Source organism: Photinus pyralis, unplaced genomic scaffold (genome assembly GCF_008802855.1).
Source record: "Photinus pyralis isolate 1611_PpyrPB1 unplaced genomic scaffold, Ppyr1.3 Ppyr1.4_LG8, whole genome shotgun sequence".
Lineage (NCBI taxonomy): Eukaryota > Metazoa > Arthropoda > Insecta > Coleoptera > Lampyridae > Photinus > Photinus pyralis.
Genome location: NW_022170819.1, coordinates 36,322,398 through 36,342,690, shown reverse-complemented (window position 1 = coordinate 36,342,690; position 20,293 = coordinate 36,322,398). Strand labels below are relative to the sequence as shown.

Genomic DNA, 20,293 nt, shown 5'->3' with positions numbered 1-20,293 from the left:
AATGAGCGAAGGCGAGTTCGGTATGGGTGTAATTTAAGTGAAATCTTCCCCTTTCAATCACAGAAAAACATGCTTCGAATCGATTTCAATATTCTCCTAGAGCCAGTAAAAACTATTACCTGGCGTATAATGTACAATATTTTATTTGTTACTCATTTGTAAACAATAGTAAACGTAAATAATTAGTTCTTAAATTGATCTTGAAGAAATGTCTAAAATATCATGTGATCCATGTAACAGAGACTTCGCATTAATTCTGGCCAATGAAATTACTAGATTACTAACTTGTAAAATTTTTACAGGTCTGCTGTCAGTTTTACAGGTCTGCTGTCAGTTTTACAAGTCAGTAGCGTTTAAACATGACGTTTACCCGTTTGCGTTTTGTCTTGTTAATCAACGTTTACAACTGAGTAACAAATAAAATCTATTACAGCATGCGTTTTTCTATAGTCAAGAGAGTTTCTTTTTTTGTCCTAATGGAGGTTGACATTAATATTCTTGACTAACAGTTCATTATTGAATGCATGATGTGTTACTGTTCTCATAGTATTACCCACCATCTGGGATTCGCCAAGATTAGCTGTTTAGCTGACAGTTGAAGTTTTGTAGAAAGATGACCAATTTTGGGAATACATAAATGAAAACTCAACAAAAGTTGTGTGGTGTAGCATAATTTATTATAGATAGATACTTAATATCTAGAGGTCTTACAGAATTAGGTTTCCTTTATTTTCTCTAAAATTATTACGCGTGAAACATGGCAATAATTTCCTTAACAGATAAAAATTATTGAAACAGTGCTAAAAATAACAGTCCAAGTCAAACTTCTTACAATAACGAACTCTAACCTTATGAGTATTTATTAATCACTTCTTTTATCATACAAAACTTTAGGATACACTGATATGTATAGGATGTTTTTTTTGTTTCCATCGTGCTTGATACAACTAAAGAGAATCCTTGCGCACAACTCCACTCGTATGCCAGGTTAAAATACAACACAGTTAATACTTAATAAATATTTTATCACAATAATTGGAAGTATCAATGATTACAAACTTAAAACTACTCTTACGAATTTTCCTATTCAGTCGCACATACTCGCCTAATTAAGAACAATTATATGAAAGCAGTTTAAAATTGCAAAATGATGTGCAGGGTACTGTAATCACAACACCGAAGAGTAGATGAATTACATAAGGGATACATCAGTGTGTCAAGTATCGACCAGTCTAAAATTTTGGAATGTCATGAAAGGCCTATACAAAGTAACTAGCAAAGTCACATTTAATTGTGCTAAAAGCCAGCAAAATAGACACTGGCAATGAGCAATCAGAACGTTTCTTAATGGGTATCCATATAAAAACATAAATAATCACATACTAGCATGAGCAATCAGTAATAAATATCTAGAACGTAATTTGATTGGTCACAACAGTATTTTTAAAACATCACCCAAAGTATGCTTAATTACTCGGAAAGGATGTAATTACAAGCAACACAGCCGTCTCCATAAGCTTCTCTTTTTTCGCTTAAGAGCAAGAATTATGGCTTCGTCAAACGCAGCTTTCAGCTGATTGCAGGTTTTCGCAGATGTCTGAACATACGGGGCATTTAGGCGATCCGCTAAGTTTTCCGCTTGCTCCGTTGTAATTGGTATTTCGCCACATCGCCTTAATTTCTGCAGGACATCTGGATTATTCAGGAGATCAGCTTGCGTACCGACAAGAACAACTGCCGCCTCTAAACGTTGCAATTCATCGGCCCACCGTGTGCATGCCGAGTAAAATGACGTTGGACGCACCAGTGAGAAACAGAGCATGAAGACGTCGGTGCCTGGATAGCAGAGACTTCGCAATGGGTTCAGTTCATCCTGTAACAAAAGTTAAAGTTAGTCAAAGCAAATTCAGGAGAAGAAACCCGAGGCAAAGCAGTTTTTCATTATAAAAGTCGATAACTTTAATTATTTTTAAAATGAACTTTTCAAGTAATCTCATTTCATTATCAAATTACGAGAGTATAAATGTAAATGAATGTTTAATTGGGGCGTTAGGTATAATTAATGTAGATAAGTAAAACCCCTTACAACGTTACTAATAAATGAACTTCATCTTTATAATGAACTTGCTTTAGTTTGAACAATAGGTGTCCTAATTAAATTCGAGAAACAAGGTTTGAGCTTGTACAAAAGGTGCAGCCTTCAGATTTTTAGTTACATTATTCCATGTTTGGGCATAGGTAAAAAAATGCTTACGTCCGATGTAGGGAGGCACATTCTCTGCAATTATGGTAATTTTGGAAGATAATTGCATTGTAATTGCATTGTTCTTCCGGAAAACCTGAAACGTGATTTCTCTCCGCATTTGTATAAAATATAACGATCTGATCGGAAAGTAGTGTTATATTACACTTTCTAAACCAAAACAATCGCAACTTTGGGGGAAGGTTCAAAAATACTGGAATTACTTTTTATAATGAACATTAACAGCGCCGTATAGGTGAACTGGCGAAAGACATCGAACCTACAGGTCTCAAAGTTTGACTAGAGAACATGTGACTAATTATCAATTAAAGTCATTTCTGTGATCGTTTAGGAATTTTGAATAAAGTCGGAAATTTAGAAGCGATTATTCCGAATAACTCGTTTCCTGTATAAGAACTTCGACTAAAATATTTAATGTGACGCAGCTACCTTCGAAGTATGCGAAAAATGGTGGATGGTTAGACATTAACTTTTTGTTGACTAACACGCCAGGCCAGGCTCGCTTAAAAATTCCATTAAACGAAACGAGACCCTGAAAAACTAGGCAAATTTAGATATAGCGCCTTTTCCAGAGCAATGTTGAATTAGCCTATTTATCTTTCGTGTTTTGTTTTCTGCTGTACTAGTAGCGGTTTCCCCAATCTATTAGGTATTATGTTTTTGGTAGCTCTAGGTCTGCAAAACATCTATCTCTAGAGATTTGTTAGATGAATGAGTAGCTATTACCACAGCGATTTATTTTTTATTTGTTATCATTTGATTTTTTACACGGCTATTTTTATCGTCCGATCTTGCATTGTCTTTTGAAGTGTTTATTTGATATCAGCTATTTTTATATTTGACACCTATGCAGCTCGATTTTATCAAAGGCCTTAATCCTAATGCAGAAGGTAAATAACAATGAAGCTGATAAGAGTTGATATTTCCTTGTGCCTAAAACCCATTGGTCACCTCGTGTAAAATGAATGACATGCAATTTTCCTATAATTCAAATTTAGAGGACTTGTGTTGCTTGAAATTTTTTTTACTGCCAAAATTTGAAGCACCGAGAAATACTTAAACGTTCTGAAAACGTGAATGATCTACTCTCTCTTCTGAATATTACATACATAAAGTTGTTCCGTCAAGTACAAGATGTAACGGAAGCCTGCTATCGTACTTAAATTTTTCGATTTTTTAAATATCGTTGGAGTTTTATGGATATTTTAGTGATAGTCTTCTATAGTTAGATATCACCGTGTAGGGGCGGGCAGTAGAATACCCCTACCGCAGAGGAACTGCGTGTCGTAAGAGCCAACTAACCAAAGGCCCGCTTCGCCGCAACTTATTCCCTCTTAATAGCTACCTCCGGAGTCCTTGTTTTTTCTTAGGCAGTTGTGGTGAAAATTCCCATATATTTGGCTATGCCACGTGGTGCTACTTTTTATGATAATTATTTTTATAATAAATAGTTTTTAAATATGCTAGGGCAGACGATTTCAAGTGCAGCGTTCGGGGCGACAGACGGTTTTCAATGTAGGGAAAAACATCCCGAAACTAAACCATGAGGACCATATAAACGTGATGTACAAAAAATCCTCATTTTGTCACTATTTCCAATATTCAATGGCAGAGGTGTTCTCAGACTCCTGAGACCATGTTATTCTAAACGGTTTCAATAGACGGATTCCATTTGGGTCCAAATAACATAATATTTGAAGAGTGCACACCCATTTTTTCCCGGCACAACTTTTGACAGCCAAAAAACCCCAAAATGATCGGACATTTTTCAGTGTAAAACTCGAAAACGGTCCATATTTTATGAATAACACTTCTTTAGTAAATTAAAGGAAACACAATTCTGCGTCGATCAAACAAAATCGGTCTAATAGAAAAATTTTTACAAGCAATCAAAGAAATCCCTTAAGCTCCCCGTCAATTCCTGGAGATCCATGGAAATCCCTGAAATCGAATAAAATTCCTTATAAATCCTCAGAAATCCTTTCGAAGTCTTCTTAAATTTTTACCCATACTTGCTTTTAACACTCATTCCAATACTTTACTACCGCCGCTTCCATATAGAAAAACCTACGCTTCCTCATACCTTCTCACAGGTATTATAAATTAATATCAATATTTGCTGCGTGGGAATATTGAGTAAAACAATTAGAAGCTAAAGTTTATTTTTGAACGAGCCAAAAGAAAGCTATTTGAGTGACAAAGTGCAATTGGAAGGTAGATAAGGAAAGTCAGATTTTGACTTTTTCCATGTGAGAACGAAAATTAATTTAGAACACAATCTCATGGGTTCAAAAATTGCAGTTCACATGTCATATTTTATCAGGAACGATTTCGTTCGGTACGGATACACAATTATTGAAAGGTAAAAGTGACCGCACGTGCAGATAAGCGCATCAGGTGATTAATCTCTACCTACTTACGTTACCGCCCCACCATCAAAAATAGGTATAACTTTTGATCATTTAATTTGATCGTGTTAAAGCGAAATGCAGTGCATCTTGTGCGGAATGGTCTCCAAAAATTTCAAATGGTTCGAAGGAGAGTGCCAAGTACCGAAAGCAAGAAAGCTAGGGTGAGTTTTGTCAAGTACAGATTAGGTACCGCGTAAAATGCAGTAAGTAATTTGGATTTTTACATTTAAACATTGGGCATATAATGCAAAATTATTTTGGAGTTGGACAATAGATGGAGGGTGACTAAATGTTGTGTATGGAAATTTACCTCAACACATGTAACTGTCGTTAGTTTCAATCAATCATTTTCCAAATCAAAAATTTATACACGACAACTACAATCATCTTATCTATCCGAGTCTAAAATTGGAAACACATGTGTCGGCATTTTAAACAGGTGTTAGAAGTCTGTTGATAATATTTGCCTTTCTATTAGGTTTAATGATAATTGTTTGCTAATTTTGAATTAATTTGATACGAGTGGACCGAATACCTCCTTCGCAAAATGAAATGTCTTGAAATCGAAACAAGCAACTCAAGATTATTGTGTCACCTCATGCCTAAAAACTGTACAAAAAGGAAGACTATAAATTTCATTCGTTCTCTCTATATTCATGATAAATCCGGGTTCTTATTAGAAGCATTTAATTGGTCCAAAAATTCATTCAATATATCAACGTATTCACAAACTTCTTTTGTTGGAGTTGGAAAGTGGATTTCCATTTTTCCCATTTTCAGATCAGATAATAGAAGTTTTGGTGTGTTTTTTAAAGACAAGTACCTACACTTTCGCTTGCCAGTTATTAGATAATAGTAGGGGAGCTAGCACGAAATCCACTGAACGAGAATGATCAAAATTTTAACCCATGGAGTTTCATTTTGCCCTATCAGAGTATGCTCTGCCGCCTCAGGTCATATGACTTAAGGCGCTGCGGATACTTCTTGCGGTGCCAATTCTGAAAGGTTGTTTTTCGAGAAAATAAGTTATACACCAAATGAAAACGTTGATAATAGCTCTTAAAAAAATATTTAAAAAAATCGCGCACATTTGATAACTCCGTAGAAAAACAATTTTTAGTCGGTTTGTCACGAACTTTCTACGGATATAACTAGGTTACCGTTGGATAAATGACGCTGATTTTTTTTACAGACTAATGATGGGCACAGCCAATGACTATGAGAGTGTTTCTTTTTTAATTTTTTTCTCTAATTATAAGATATCTTATAATGTTAAGATAATAAGATAATCTTATAATTAGAGAAAAAATTTAAAAACGAAACACTGTTAAGTCATTAGTAGTACCTACCTATCATCAGTCTGTAAAAAAAATCAGCTTCATTCGTCCAACGGTAACCTAGTTATATCCGTAGAAAGTTCGTGAAAAACCGACTAAAAATTGTTTTTTTACGGAGTTATCAAATGTGCGCGATTTTTTTAAATATTTTTTTAAGAGCTATTATCAACGTTTTCATTTGGTGTATAACTTATTTTCTCGAAAAACGACCTTTCAGAATTGGCACCGCAAGAAGTACCCGCAGCGCCTTAAGTCATATGACCTGAGGTGGCAGACGATCGATTTTAGCATACTCTGATAGGGCAAAATGGAACTCCATCGACTAAAATTTTGATCATTCTCGTTCAGTGGATTTCGTGCTAGCTCTCCTACTATAAGGGGTAAGGCGGACTGACCTTTATGGCCTAAACGTCACAAATTGTAGATAACAGGTATTCAAATGCCTCACCAAACGCGACTATCTTTCAAAGTGCGCGCTCACTATAGTAGTCCAGTATGCGAAGCGGTCAGAAGGGCCGATTCCTGCGAAAGGTGGTGGAAACGATTTTATTGTTTTAAATGGTCCATTTGAGTCCAAATAACATGTATTTGACGAGTGCACACCAATTTTTGCTCGGCGCAACTTTTGGCAGCCAAAAAACCTCATAATGTTGGGAGTTTTTCGCATAAAACTCGAAAATGGTCCATATTTTATGAATAACACTTCTTTAGTAAATTAAAGAAAACACAATTCTGCGTCGATCAAAAGATGAACAAGCAAAATCGGTCCAATAGAAAAATTTTTACAGGCGATCAAAGAACACTATTAAATCTCAGATAACCTTTTTTTTAATGCGTTGTGGCTCCTAAAGGAACTATAAAATCCACTCCCCCTCCCTAAAGATTGTAGGACATCAGAGAGTTCAAAAAGTACCAAAAATTTAATATTGGACCAATTTTTGAAATTTTAGCTACCACTTTTTCAAACATGGAATTTTACCAAAATTGTCTCTAGGTGGTTTTTTTTACACTAAAATATACGCATAGAGTATCAACCAAAGTTCAACTATTACCTACATTTTTAAATTCAGCCAATTTTTTAATTTGTAGACATCGTTTATCCAAAAAAAATAGTAGGTACATAGTTTATTGACTCGAGTTGGTCTGAATATGAAGTTTCGTTACCAGGTATATAAATCCTGTATTTTAATTAAACTTTTTTTATATACAGGGATAACTTTTAACATTTGTACAAAAAGAAATGTATAATGAGCAGCGCGCACGTTTAGTGTGTTCTACAATATTTAGGAATTTGTGGATTTTATTGCCCCTTTAGGAGCCATAACTCATTAAAAAATTATTAAATCAGTTTTTTAGATAAGTAAGAAAAATGGGTGTTTTTTGATTGCTTGTAAATATTTTTCTATTGGACCGATTTTGTTTGTTCATTTTTTTTGACGCAGAATTGTTTTTTTCTATAATTTACTAATGAAGTGTTATTCATAAAATATGGACCGTTTTCGAATTTTAAGCGGAAAACTGAAAAAAGTCCGAACATATTGAGTTTTGACTGCCAAAAGTTGTGCCGGGAAAAAAATTGGTGTGCACTATTCCAATACATGTTATTTTGATCCAAATATACCATTTAAAACAATACAATCTAGATAGGAGGTGGCCTTTGTACAAGATCCTACATTTTACGGTGGCCTTCGCACAATTTGCGACGATTTGATTGGTTCTCTTTACCTTCTCTATCAAATCTGATTTACACGGTAGAAATGCGGAGAAATTCAACGTTTTTTTTTTTTTGATAACTACGCCATCGATGAATCCCTTTTAGAATTAGGTGTGGTTAATTACGTAAGACTGTTGAGACCGATTTCGGATTATTCCCCAATTTATACAAGATCATTGAGGCTTGTGAAACATTTTCAGAGGATACTTTAACTGGAGCACACCCGTTTTTTAGCTTTTAATCAACTACATTTAATAAGCAAAATTTGGCTATAGTCGGCCAAAAGAAGATAGACCTTCGGCTCGTTCAAAACTATCTTCTGGCTCCAGTGCCGTTGTTTCTATGCAACATTGATGGATCTCTGCTCTGCAGAGACTGGTTCAGAAGTATGATTCTTCAAGTGCTCCTGGGCCCAGTTGTCGATGTTCTCATTGATTAGTTTCTCTGCATCTCTTAAAATAACCCCTGCACATCTTTGAGCGATTATCCGAACGTACTATTGGCAAGATTTGTATTGTGCATCTGATTTTTAACAGAATAGTTACCGTTTCCATCTCGGTTTCCATTAAGGACGAAGAACATGATCGTAGGGATAAAGATGAGGAAATCCTACTCCTCAATTTCTGGCGACAGTCAAAAGCAGCCTGCAAATTTCATAAAAGCTCTGTTTCGAAGCCTCTCTTATATATTACTTTCACCATTCACGGGCAAAAAAGACCTAGGTTCTTTAGGATAGGCATCTTTGGATTCTCGGAGGAAAGTTTTGCTATAGTTTTTATTTTCTCACTCTTTATGCTTTTTGGATCGTTAAACATAAATTTTAAGTTTTGCAGGCAAAAATTTGGACCGGAACTTTGTTTTTTTTTGCACTTTTTGTCCAAATGTTCCCACTTGTCACAGAAGAAGGTAAAATAATACAATAAAATCAAGCTTAACTTAACAGTGAAGTATCACAGCATCGGCAATTTCCGCGAAAACGGTAAATTTCACTAGATATCCGAATAGGTATGTTCTCTGATGCGCCCTAAAGGCGGAATTTATCTACTTTCATTTTGTATGGAATGGCCCTATAAAAAAACGCTACCTTTCTGAGATATAGGCCAAAAACTGAAAAAAGTGGGAATTTGGGCAAAAAGTACCCAAAAATCAAAATTTCGGGTCAATTTTTTTCCTAGAAACTTCAAATTCGTGTTCAGTGCCCAACGAGCATAACAGAATCGAAAGTGATGGTGAAAACCTAGGAAACTGAATTGTGCCGCAGCCACGAAGAGGGAATAAGAGGTAGATTCTCGAATAATTAATCTTGGTAAACTACCCTGTAAATCCGATTTGATAGTATGTGATTTTGTGTTTTTAGTAATTAGTAATATGAAAATGAACTACAAGATTTTTATAATCTCCATTATAGTTAATATCATCTGCCGTGATATATTTTGAAATAGTGACAAAAACAGGAATGTATGACTTTTATATGGTCATCATGGTTTAGTTCAGGGGTGTTTTTCCTACATTGAGCAGCGTCATAGCATATCTGAAAACCATAGGAAACATGGCATTTCGTATTAGAAATCTTATCCGTTGCCCTTATGGTTAGTTGATCCCCATCAAAATATTCACTTTGTCAGCACCTCCCCCAAGTTAATTCTGCCACGACTGGCACACGGATGATTTTGTTACTAGTTTTGAACGTACTTTCAGCCTGTATTGTCGAATATTTTGTCTCTTACGGTTTAGTTAAGATGTACGCTACCTCCCGGTCTATGGGTGCCTATGGAAGTTGTGCCCTAGGTACAGTCTTTTTTGTTGCAACATCAGAGGTGGGCTCTTTCCACAATACCGTATGCCATTTTTCCTCATTCAAATAGGTTACGGCTCGCGTTATTAAATATGATACATGAGAGTCGGCGCAAATTCCATCTGATTTAGTAAGTTACTACAAGTTAGGGGGCGTTTCTTCCGAGTTAGGTTTGTATATGTTTTGTTGTTATTGTGTATGTGGAATTAGGCCACTGTGGTGAAATCTGAAATAGGTTCAGTTAAAAATTAATTAATAATTATAATAAATCAATTAATACAGACAGTTGCGTTATTAAGACCAAAAAGTAACCGTATAAATAAAATCGCGACAAACTCTCTGAAACACATCGCGTAAGTTTATCAAATTTTCCCGAAATCGCAAGTACGAACTCGTCCATCGATATCTTTTACCTGGTCGGATGCTGCGATTGTTGAATGAGTGAATTGGAATGTAAATAATCTGGGACGAATTGCGGTTCCAATTGTCAACACATATTGGGGGTTTTTCATTTCGCAAAAAAAAGAAGCTACAAATACCAAAGAACGCTGACCATACCCTAGCGGAATTTTCTTGTACGGAGGAATCTCCGGACCTTAGAGATTATCTTAACTTTGCATAAAAATTAATGGAGACGCGTGACATTTTTTGAGGTTTACAATTTGATTCTATAGTTGTGCTTATTACAATCGCGTAGATTTTTAAAGCAAAGCAAAAAGATGTAGGCGCTTGTTTAAAGCTCTCTTTATTGTGTATAAAAATTCAACAATGGAAGTTCCGAATGGGAGCTGAACCCAAAAAATGCGATTTTCTAAACCATATATCCTTGTTTCAAATAAGGAAAATTATAATCAGAACTTACAAATGTTATCATTTTATACCTCGTTTTATACAGTGCGAGTCTCTAACTTGTAATAAATTCAGTAAATTAATAGTTATTTATTATGCAAGACGATAAAGGGATATTTTACCCATTGAGTGAATTAACTTTCACGAGATTTCACCTTAAAACGGGCCAGGTCCCACCTGTAGTTACCCAGGCCCGTAGCCAGAATGAAGTAGCAAGCAGGGGTGGCCAGCATTTTTCTAGGGGGGCACAAGCAGTTTTTGATAAAGATTTCCCCTGTAATTTTTGTAAAGGAACCATCAACCTTAATTTCCAGTGGGGGCAAGACCACGTTCAAGGTGGGGCTCAGCGCCACATGACCACCCCATGGCTACGGGCTACCGAGGGTTACAAATTATTAATTTTGAATTACCTTAAGCTGGTTATTCGAAACAATGTACGTACACAAATATAAATCCTAAAGTTTTGAGCAAACCAAGTTTGAACTCATTCGATAGAAGCATATTACAGGAAGAGGAACACCTGGGTTTACGATTGTCATTTATTCGGAGGCAGCAATGGAATTGGGCAATTAAGCATCGTGTGAGATCATTTTCGTTTGATTTCAAAAAATAACATTTACTTTTGTTACGTATGAAGCAAGATTAAACAGCTTTCAACGAGATTTATATTTTAGCTTTATTTACGTTGTAGTTTATTTATAAGATACCGAGACGTACACAGAGTGATTTTCTAATTCTAAACACCGAGGGATTTCGTAAACTGCTAATAATTTTTGATCGGATCTTCTCTCATCTGGCATTGTCGAAACCCGCCACGTCTGCCCGTCCTTCTCTTCGTGTCAAAAGAACGTTCCAAACTTCTATGCAATACGCGGATTTCCCTTCTCGCATCGAAATATAACAAAAAAAGTCCATTTATGTCGTCTACAGCAGTCTTATTTTACCCTTCATCGAAGTTTAACGTATCAAGCCATCATGGCATTAAATTATTACAAAGACGGATCACCAGCAGCGCCTTTCACCGACGTTTTGTGTTACGAACTAATTTGTCAAGCCAATGGGAGGTGTAGCGTAATCGTTACTTTGATGTCAATATCTCAAACAAGAATCTACAAACATTACAAAGCCCTTTCTAAAAAAGAAATCCGAAGTCTAACCGTCTAACACAACAATGCAAAAAAGACAATAACAATACGTCCATTCACAATAACAGCATTGTTATGGAGGAATATTGTGCTACAGGGTTGGAAAGTCCCCTATTTATGGGTCGCACCACGACTAAATTAATCTTATAAGTCCAGTTAATCCCTTCTTCTCCACGGCATTATCATGTTTCAAAATTGCTTTACAATAAGTACGTGATCGCACATTTTCACGTAGGTAGGAGGAAACTTATTTATAATAAGCCGCACGCAGAATTATGATGGTAACGACTACTTTTATGAAAAAAATAAAGTGCTGCAGATTGGAATATAATAAATGGTTGCTATAAATTCGATTTATGCACGGAGTGCGTTTTCTCCATTAGGGAGGCGAGATATGCATCCATTTTTAGTCTGAAAATGTAAGTTCAACAAATTGTATACATTTAACGGTAAATGTGTTTGTGTTGGCTGACAAATATGAGGATTCTTTTTCGATTGCCTCTATTCTTCTTAGGGGTCCCGTGTCTACGTGCGCAAGGAATGGGATTTATCAAAAACAAAGGTGAAACCGATTATATATTTTCCACGCGATAAAATGCGAAACTGAAAAGGGGAAATGGGCCAATATCGAATTTCGATTGGTTATCAACCAAAGTATTGGACTGACAACGTGAAGACAAAAACTATGAAATATTTTAGTTTTGTGGCGGCACAAGCTTCGTGCATCCGGCAACGCATTCAACGTTTCTTTGGTTAAGTTTTCCGGATGAGCCCAGTAATCCTTACTAGTCTCCAAAAAGTAACATAGTAGTCACTAGTAATAAATTACAATGAATTTATTGTAATACATCATTTTTATTCTGGGTATAGTTTGTTGATCTAGAGGAATTCGCTGTTTTAACAAAGACTGATGATAAACGAGAAGAGTGTTATACTTGAAGCGCTCTAAATTGACCCTCCCTTTCAAAGGTACAATGAAATTATTTATTTTGTGTAAAGAAAAGAGCGAATTGACATATTGGAGCAAATTCATTGTTTTGCAATACGATTTTAGCGCCTTTTCCAACTCATGTTGAAGGCCGCTATTATCGTCACTTTCTCCGTTTCTTATTTATAGAGCGATATTTTTAAATTTTACACATGCTTCGAATAAAGACATATCGCATATTGTAAATATCAGACGCGCGCCTTTTTTTTAAATTTTAACCAATGATTCTTCTAGTAAAGACAAACATATCGCATATTTTAAAAATCTGAATTCTGTAGTCGGTCCGTGTACCTTTGTTTACGTCCAAGGGCGAAACCAGGCCATTGTAACAAAAAAGTGTACGTATTGTACAAATTGATTGTACTAAAGGAAGGTATATGTGGAACTATTTGGAAATTCAATTACTTTAAATTACATTTATATGACCATAAAGTCTTTGTTCATTTTACTGGCGAGGTGGAAAAGAGTTTAGAAATTTTATAGTAAGCTTCAGAGCAGACACCGATGGCAAACAAGAACCCAATTCATTTTGGTAGGTACCGTTTTAGTGATAAGCTTTTACATTACAAGATTCCATACGCCTTAACCTTTAAGGGGTGAGATGAAATAGAAGACTTGAAAATGAGGTCAGTTCTTTGATACAAATTTAAAGTTTTCCAAAACTTTGGTTAATTTTCCGTAACCTAATTCATAAAAATTTATTTTCACTAACAACCGAAGACATCATTCATCTCATTGAAATAACATTTCAAAACTACGCAAATAAACTCTTTCTTGGCATACACACTGCCCAAAAATAACACTTTATTGTTATATCGTAAATTTATAGACATCACTGGCGGATTTTGCGATGACATTGATAGATAGACCAGATCGACCACATAACTTGAAACATTTTCTCGTTTTCGTAGAATTGATTAAACCGGGGGGTGTTGTTGTTGGAACAAAGTATATCGGCGTATCATTGTTACTATGGTGGAAGCAGGGGTGGAAGTCTTCAGCTTGTGCCCTAACTGGTAGATGAGTGATCGAAATGTGAAACACCAAGTTTGGGTGGAATTCTACATTTATAAAAATTATTTCGGAAATGTGTTCTTCAAATTTTTTATGAATCCGCCTTCGCAATTCACTTGGCGCTCCTTCAAGAATACCGCACTGAAGAAAGTACAAAGTAGGCAAAGTTATCATTTTATTACTAAATTGGAAACTTAAAGAGTGTTTACCGACCATTTGTGACTGGTTTTGCCACTGCCTTACTGCTAACGTTGTTGATTGGATAGAAGAGTGTTCCGCCGCTTTTTAGGGGTTGAAATGGCGTTTAAAGGGTGCGCTGATACTGTGTTATTCTAGATCGGACAGGGCATTCATTTTGGATACCTACGACAGTAGCGTCGCAATTGGAAGTGTTTTCTGCCCCAAAAACAAGATGTGGAATCAGGATTGTTTCAAACGGGGACACGAAAAGTTACCGTACCTAAGGCTGTGGATTTAATGGTCGGCGGAAAGTCCGTAATATGATGGAGGTCATTACTCGAGACCGGTGTGAAAATCATTGTGTGCAACTATAATCCAGACTAGTGGACTGTTTTTCCACTAAAAATGGATATTGTTCTAAAGCTGCAACGGGTCGTTTCCTTCAGGATCTTCGGTCCGATATCTTTGAGGGACGAAACAGGTTCTAAGGAGGGGGAAATGTAACGATTAAGTCAGTTGACAGTGTGTTTATGTTTATAACGATTCGAGTATTTGGAAAAATTAGAACATTATCGTTTCTATAGAAACAACCCCTAGTAAGTAAAAGATACGGAGGTGCTATTATCACCAATTTATTAATTCTGTTGATCTTAAAACAAAGGGAAAGTGAAAACGGCCAGAGAGATAAAACGAAACTCTCGTCGATAATCGAATGTTATTAAAAACAATGACAGTAGTTTTTATGGAAATTAACGACGGAAGAAGACACCTCATTAAATTCGATGAAAAATTACGTATATTGCACGTGCCTACGTAAGTATGCCAAAATATTTATTATTATCCATATATTTATGCTGCATTTTGGTGTGGTGTTACTAAAACCGCAGAGCCATAATCATAAACACAGCCTTCGACATACACAAAACGTTTACGAAGAAATGTTAACCGCTATCAACTTTTGTGGTATCCTGTACAACTTTTAGTTGTGACGTGTGGTTACAATAAATTGACACTCCTGAGTAAAGATTGAGATGGTGACATTAAGGCAGCGAGGGCAGAAGGCAAACGTGGGCAGAAAAGACGATAGAGGTTAATTTGACACTAATTTAATTTAACGAAAATAAGCACAAGCACCGTCACATTACTTAACCTTAATTACAATCAACAGTCGGAATGAATTATTCTTTATTTCCGTTTTATGTAAGAAAACCGGCGGCTGTTTTTATAACATTTAAACTGGAAATTAACCATTTGCTTCTATACGCATTTAAAACCTGCCGCAATAAGACGGGTCGTAAATAAACAATGTACATTGTACAACGCAAAAGGTAATGGTAAAAATGGGAACATTTTATTTGGAGGTACAAAGACGGTGATGCTAATTACACGTCAATCAATTGTTAATAATTAACAAGAAAACAAATGTTAATGCTTAATTAGTATTCATTCATCATTATTGGCTTTCATTGTGTTCTGTCAAATCACGTAAATTACAGGATGCAAAATGTAATGAGCTTTTGTACGTTTAAAGTCTGTGTATTGCATATTATGCATGCATTCACTTCCATCCATTCACAAGCTGTAGGTATTTTAAAGAAAAAGTAATGTTCAGGCACGCGTTAAGAAAGCGAAAGATGATCCACTGAAAAACGAATGTTCATTAACTTCAACAATTAATGTTAGTAGTTCACGCTTTGTGAACACATAAAATCGTTAAATACATTTCTGTACTATGGAAGCATATAAACGTCATTAATCTTCAACGGTGGTCCCGATGCTGAGATGCAATAAAGCATGGAGTAAAATTCCCTCATCATCTTCATTAATGTACCAGATTTACCTTTCTGTTATTGGAATTTTTATTCGCATGGATACAATGAAAGCTGAAGGACAACGAAAATGTTTGGTCATATTTTCTATAGTAATTTACATTAACTATTTTGCACTAGATATTATCTGGAACAAGAGAACAATCCTCAAATGCATTAGCGGTACTTTGTTAAATATTAGGAATGAATATATGCGAAATTCTTCAATACCCACGGTTCATTTCCATACGAATTGTTTTATTATTTATTACATACTTAAATTAACAAAGAAATAGTTTGTGATCAATATTGCTATGGGAAAATTACTTTAATAAAAGTAAGAGAAAAAATTCTCTCTCTGAACCTTAATTTACATACAAAGTCAAAAATATTATTAAACAAACCGTACTCATGAATGCCTGACAAGGCGCTTTTTCTCTAGTTTTCGGAGAGATTTAGTTCAATAAAATTGGACCTGAAAGAGGAATGCCTCAAAGTGATCTGGGGGAGGGTGGTTCTAAAACCCTAAGATAGTTTTGAAAGCGAGTAATCCCTCAGGGGATTGAGCATAACAGTTGGTAGTTCAAAAACTTTGATTGAATACTTCAAAACCGGACCAATTTATAAGGTAGTAATCGACGGTTAAAGGACGACCCATTTGCTGACTTTCTGTCGTCTGTAGCATCCAAACTACGGGTCTTATCCCAATGTTCTTGTAATGTTGTAGATAATTTAATGGCGAGTTCAGAGAATATAAAAAGAACAAATAGAATTTTACCCCAAATTCCAAAAACAGCTTTGAAATATCCTAATAAATGTTAAAACTTTCTCGGCCTTGATGTGGATCTTCTTGGTCATCTTCCATCTCCCCCATCAATTCGTTGCTGAGGTTCAACTCTCTTCCTCCAATGGATGAGGATGGGAGTGATGAATGCTTTTTCCTCCACAGGAGCGTTGGGGTACGTATGACCTTAACAATTCAGGTAGATTCTCGAACACCGTCCCCGTGCACTCCATTCTACAATTGCAAGAGATGGAGTGAAGGCACCTCGGAGGGGTCCTTTTTTCCCTCCTACCCACCCAACCCATGTACCTAGTGGTATACGCGGAGGAAGTGCTTCTTTTCTGCTGAAGTAGGAGGGAAGGCTAAATGTTGCATTTGCCAAAGTTTTGGTAAACATCTCGTATCGCAGCTCATCAAGAGTCAAGGCTGTGCCCCTGCCAACGTTCACTCCAAGCAAGAACTTTTCGCCTGCACTGATCACCTTATCCCGGGATGCATCGGGATTTTGAAAGTTTTGGACAACATGCATCTGTAATAGAAAGCCGCCGTCAACCACAAACGCATCCTGGGAGACGTCAACAAAAGCTTCAGTTACGAGAGAAAATAAGTCATAGAAGACTTAATTCTTAGTTTTCCGCATCCATGTGTCGTCAAAATGGGACCAGGGTATGGTGCCAGATTTGAAAATTTCGAGTTGACAGATTATGGATCGTAACCTTGGATATGAGGGCTCAAAGGGGAATTACTCGGTGTTTTCCAATCAAGCAATACCACCGGCACCGTATCTTGATTGTCTAGGACTCAAGGTTATGATAATGTTTACCTCCCCCCTCCCTCAATCGCTTCGTTTTAGTGAATGTATAATTAAGAATGCTACTTATCTAGTATTTGAAGAATCTAAGTACCAAATGAATTCGAAAACAAGAATGAAGCTCAAAGAATTTGAAGAATCTGATGGATCGGAAGAATTCGATCAAGAGCAATTTCCCTAGAACCATAAATCCACAGCTAACGAACCCGAAGAATCTCAAAAGTCTTCGGAAACTAAAGAATCGAATGAATGTGAGCATCAAAAGTACATTCACAACTTGATGGATGCGAAGAGTAGGTATATGAATAATTCAAAGAAATGGATGAATTCCAAGAAGTTGATGGATCTGAAGAATCCAAAGCATCCGAAAGACCCAAAACGACTGAAAGATGTTGAATGTTTATATTCTGCAAATGATTGAAAGGAACTGAAGAATCTGAGAAATCCTAAGGATTTGAATTTTACATTTTAAAAATTTCTTCTTTTGAAGAATCTGAGGAATTCGATGTGGGAGAATCTAAAGCATCATAAAAATGCGAAGAATTGAGAATTGAGCAGATCCTGAAAATCTGAACGATCTGATGGATTAAGGGAATCCGAAGAAACCAAAAGATTTGAAGACACTGTAAAGTGTAATATGAAAAAATTATCAGTCCTCGTGTGAGATCGAAGGGACTTCAGCGCTTTTTTGTGTGGCAGATCAGTATTCTATTAGCCACCACCAATAAGATCTTGCCCCTTTGTCGGTACCCGCTTCCGACGTCCCGTTCACAGGCAATTCGCATTTGAGGTTTTGACGGCACCATCAGTAAGCTCTTGTTGGGGGCAACCACGCATCTTTTGCCGGTATCCGCTTCCGACGTCCCGTTTACACGCAATTCGCACTTTGCTGGATTTCACTAAAAACCCTCCACAAAACAGTACTCATTTTTTGAGGCACTTCTCATAGCTTGAGTTTCTATTGACGACACGAGAAAGGGAGAGAAACTTATAGGCCCCCAAAGTCGACTACCCCTCGAAGACGCGTTCCTTACGGTGGTTAGTTTTGCCCCTAGGGGAAAAAATTCGATCACGCTACAGTTGTGCGCGTTTACAAGATTTTTCCGACGTGAAAGTTAAGAATCCAAGGAATTGTAAGATCCGAAAGAGCCTTCTGGATCTGTAAACATGAAGAGAATCAGAAAAATTAGAAGAAATGAAAGAATCCGAGATATAATATATAATTAAGAAAATGATATATCTGAGATATTAAAAGAGTCAGGAAACACTGAAAAATCAATAAAATGGAAAAGTTATGGTAAAAATTAATAACTGCGAACGCATCTGGAAGTATCGAAAAGAAGACAGTTCTGAAGAAACGAAAGAATGCGAAAAACTTGGAGACACCCAAAGAACAGAAAAAGGGTAGTTTAAAATGTGAATCTGATTATCTTAAAATCTAAAGAAATCCAAGAATCGGAAGACTTAAAAAACTGTCTGAATAAAATCCACCTGTAGGTATCTCCGTCTCAGAAAATTTACGCCCCCAAATAAAATTCACACCTTCCGGAGTATACCCTCTCGAGCCACTCGCCGCAAAGAGAGCTCACGTTCGGGAAAGCTCGATTCCAAAGGGTGCACTAGAAGTAAATGCGCCATTCTAAAGTTCGTTTTATTACCATCTTCAAAATGTCGGGATTAGAGTGATCCAAAAATATTATCACGGGGGCATTTACCTGGGGGGTGCGAATCTTCCCGAGCGAGTTTACCCGAGCGACTTTTGCTACAGAAATAGAAGGTCTCTTGAATTTTCCGAGGGGAAACTTCTTGTGAGAGTTCTGCGGGGTCGGAATATTCTCGAAGAGCGTTTTCTTAAGGCAGATATACCGCATGTGAATTTACCTAAGGGGAGGTGGTGTTTTCTTGAAGAAAAATTTATAAGAAAAACGTCTAAGCTTACACGAAACATTCTGAATCTTCAGTTTATTAACAAAAATGCATGTTGCACTCTAGTAGTATAATTTTTTAAAAGAGAACTCATTAATCGTATAGGTACTACAATAATTTAAGAGTCAGCAAGTTATATGGGACATCATTTAGGGATTCTTGCTAACAGATAGGCCAGGAAACACGAAGTTAGTCGATAGGAATCCAATTTCACAATGGGTAAGATTTCTCATATAAAACTTCCCTTTCCGATTTCGCAGGAAAATATTAAAAATTAACAAAGCTCTATTACTTGTAAATATTCTTTGTTAAGAAAAAAATGTAATATGGTGCACCCTCGATAATCATTAATACAAAAGGCCGTGACACGTGGATTCATTATCTAAGTAATATGAAACATTTACCTGCAGGCTCGATTAAATTGATTCTTTGTTCCTAACAGATCAAGATTCTGTCGTTACTTTAGATTTTTACCTTAGTTTTATATAATTCAATGTACTGAATGAATACTGAAGGGGGTGATCCGGAATTTACAGTCTCATGCACATCTACAGGTAGTTTGTATGTTTTATTTTTCAGGTACTTTTTGCAGGCCAATACGTCGCGTGCAAATCCCATGCAAACATTAAAATTGATATCCAAGAACCGTACTAAATATAACAAATCCATTCCGCGTGTGTTAGTTACACATAAAATTCATATTCACGCGTGAAATTGTTAATAAAAAAAAATCTCACTAGGCTATAGTAACACAACTCGGTTACGTTAATATTATTTATTTTCATTGTTAAAAAGTAGTGAATGAACTTGGTTTGACCTACCTCGCCAGCTGTGTCACACAGTTCGACCCTGATTGGCCGGCCATCCACCTGTACGACCACTGCAACAAAAAAAAACATCTGAAGAACACCTTTACGTTATTACAAGATCTCTTACCCTGCAACCATTTTTAGTAGCCCGCTTTAACAACAACAAAAAGCACGACAGATGCGCGTATTTACTTAACCAAACAAAACACCACCCTACACCCTTATCCTATCTAAACCTGACAAATTTAAACTAATCGGAAATATTTAAGTTTTGCGGATTTCCGCACATTTCTAGAGCCTCGGAAGGATTACGCCCTCGGGTAAAGGCTGATTGTTATAAGCCATAAAGAATGTATTTTGTTACAACAAAAATAAAGTGGTAAGAGGAGGAGAATTTTTATGTGCATACAAGCTCCACCGGTGCGCTTATACTGATCCTTTCAATGTTATTTAAAATAA

At 36.3% G+C, this 20,293-nt stretch overlaps 1 protein-coding gene across 1 annotated transcript; it reads right to left on the bottom strand.

The window, feature by feature from the left end:
* Positions 1-655: 655 nt before the first annotated feature.
* LOC116179581 (rho-related GTP-binding protein RhoU-like) lies at positions 656-19,924 on the bottom strand. The gene is made up of 2 exons (XM_031499378.1): positions 19,847-19,924; positions 656-1,873 (listed from the first exon to the last, which is right to left on the bottom strand). The coding sequence occupies exons 1-2, from the start codon at positions 19,922-19,924 to the stop codon at positions 1,490-1,492; spliced, it is 462 nt and encodes a 153-aa protein (XP_031355238.1). The 3' UTR covers positions 656-1,489.
* Positions 19,925-20,293: the final 369 nt, after the last annotated feature.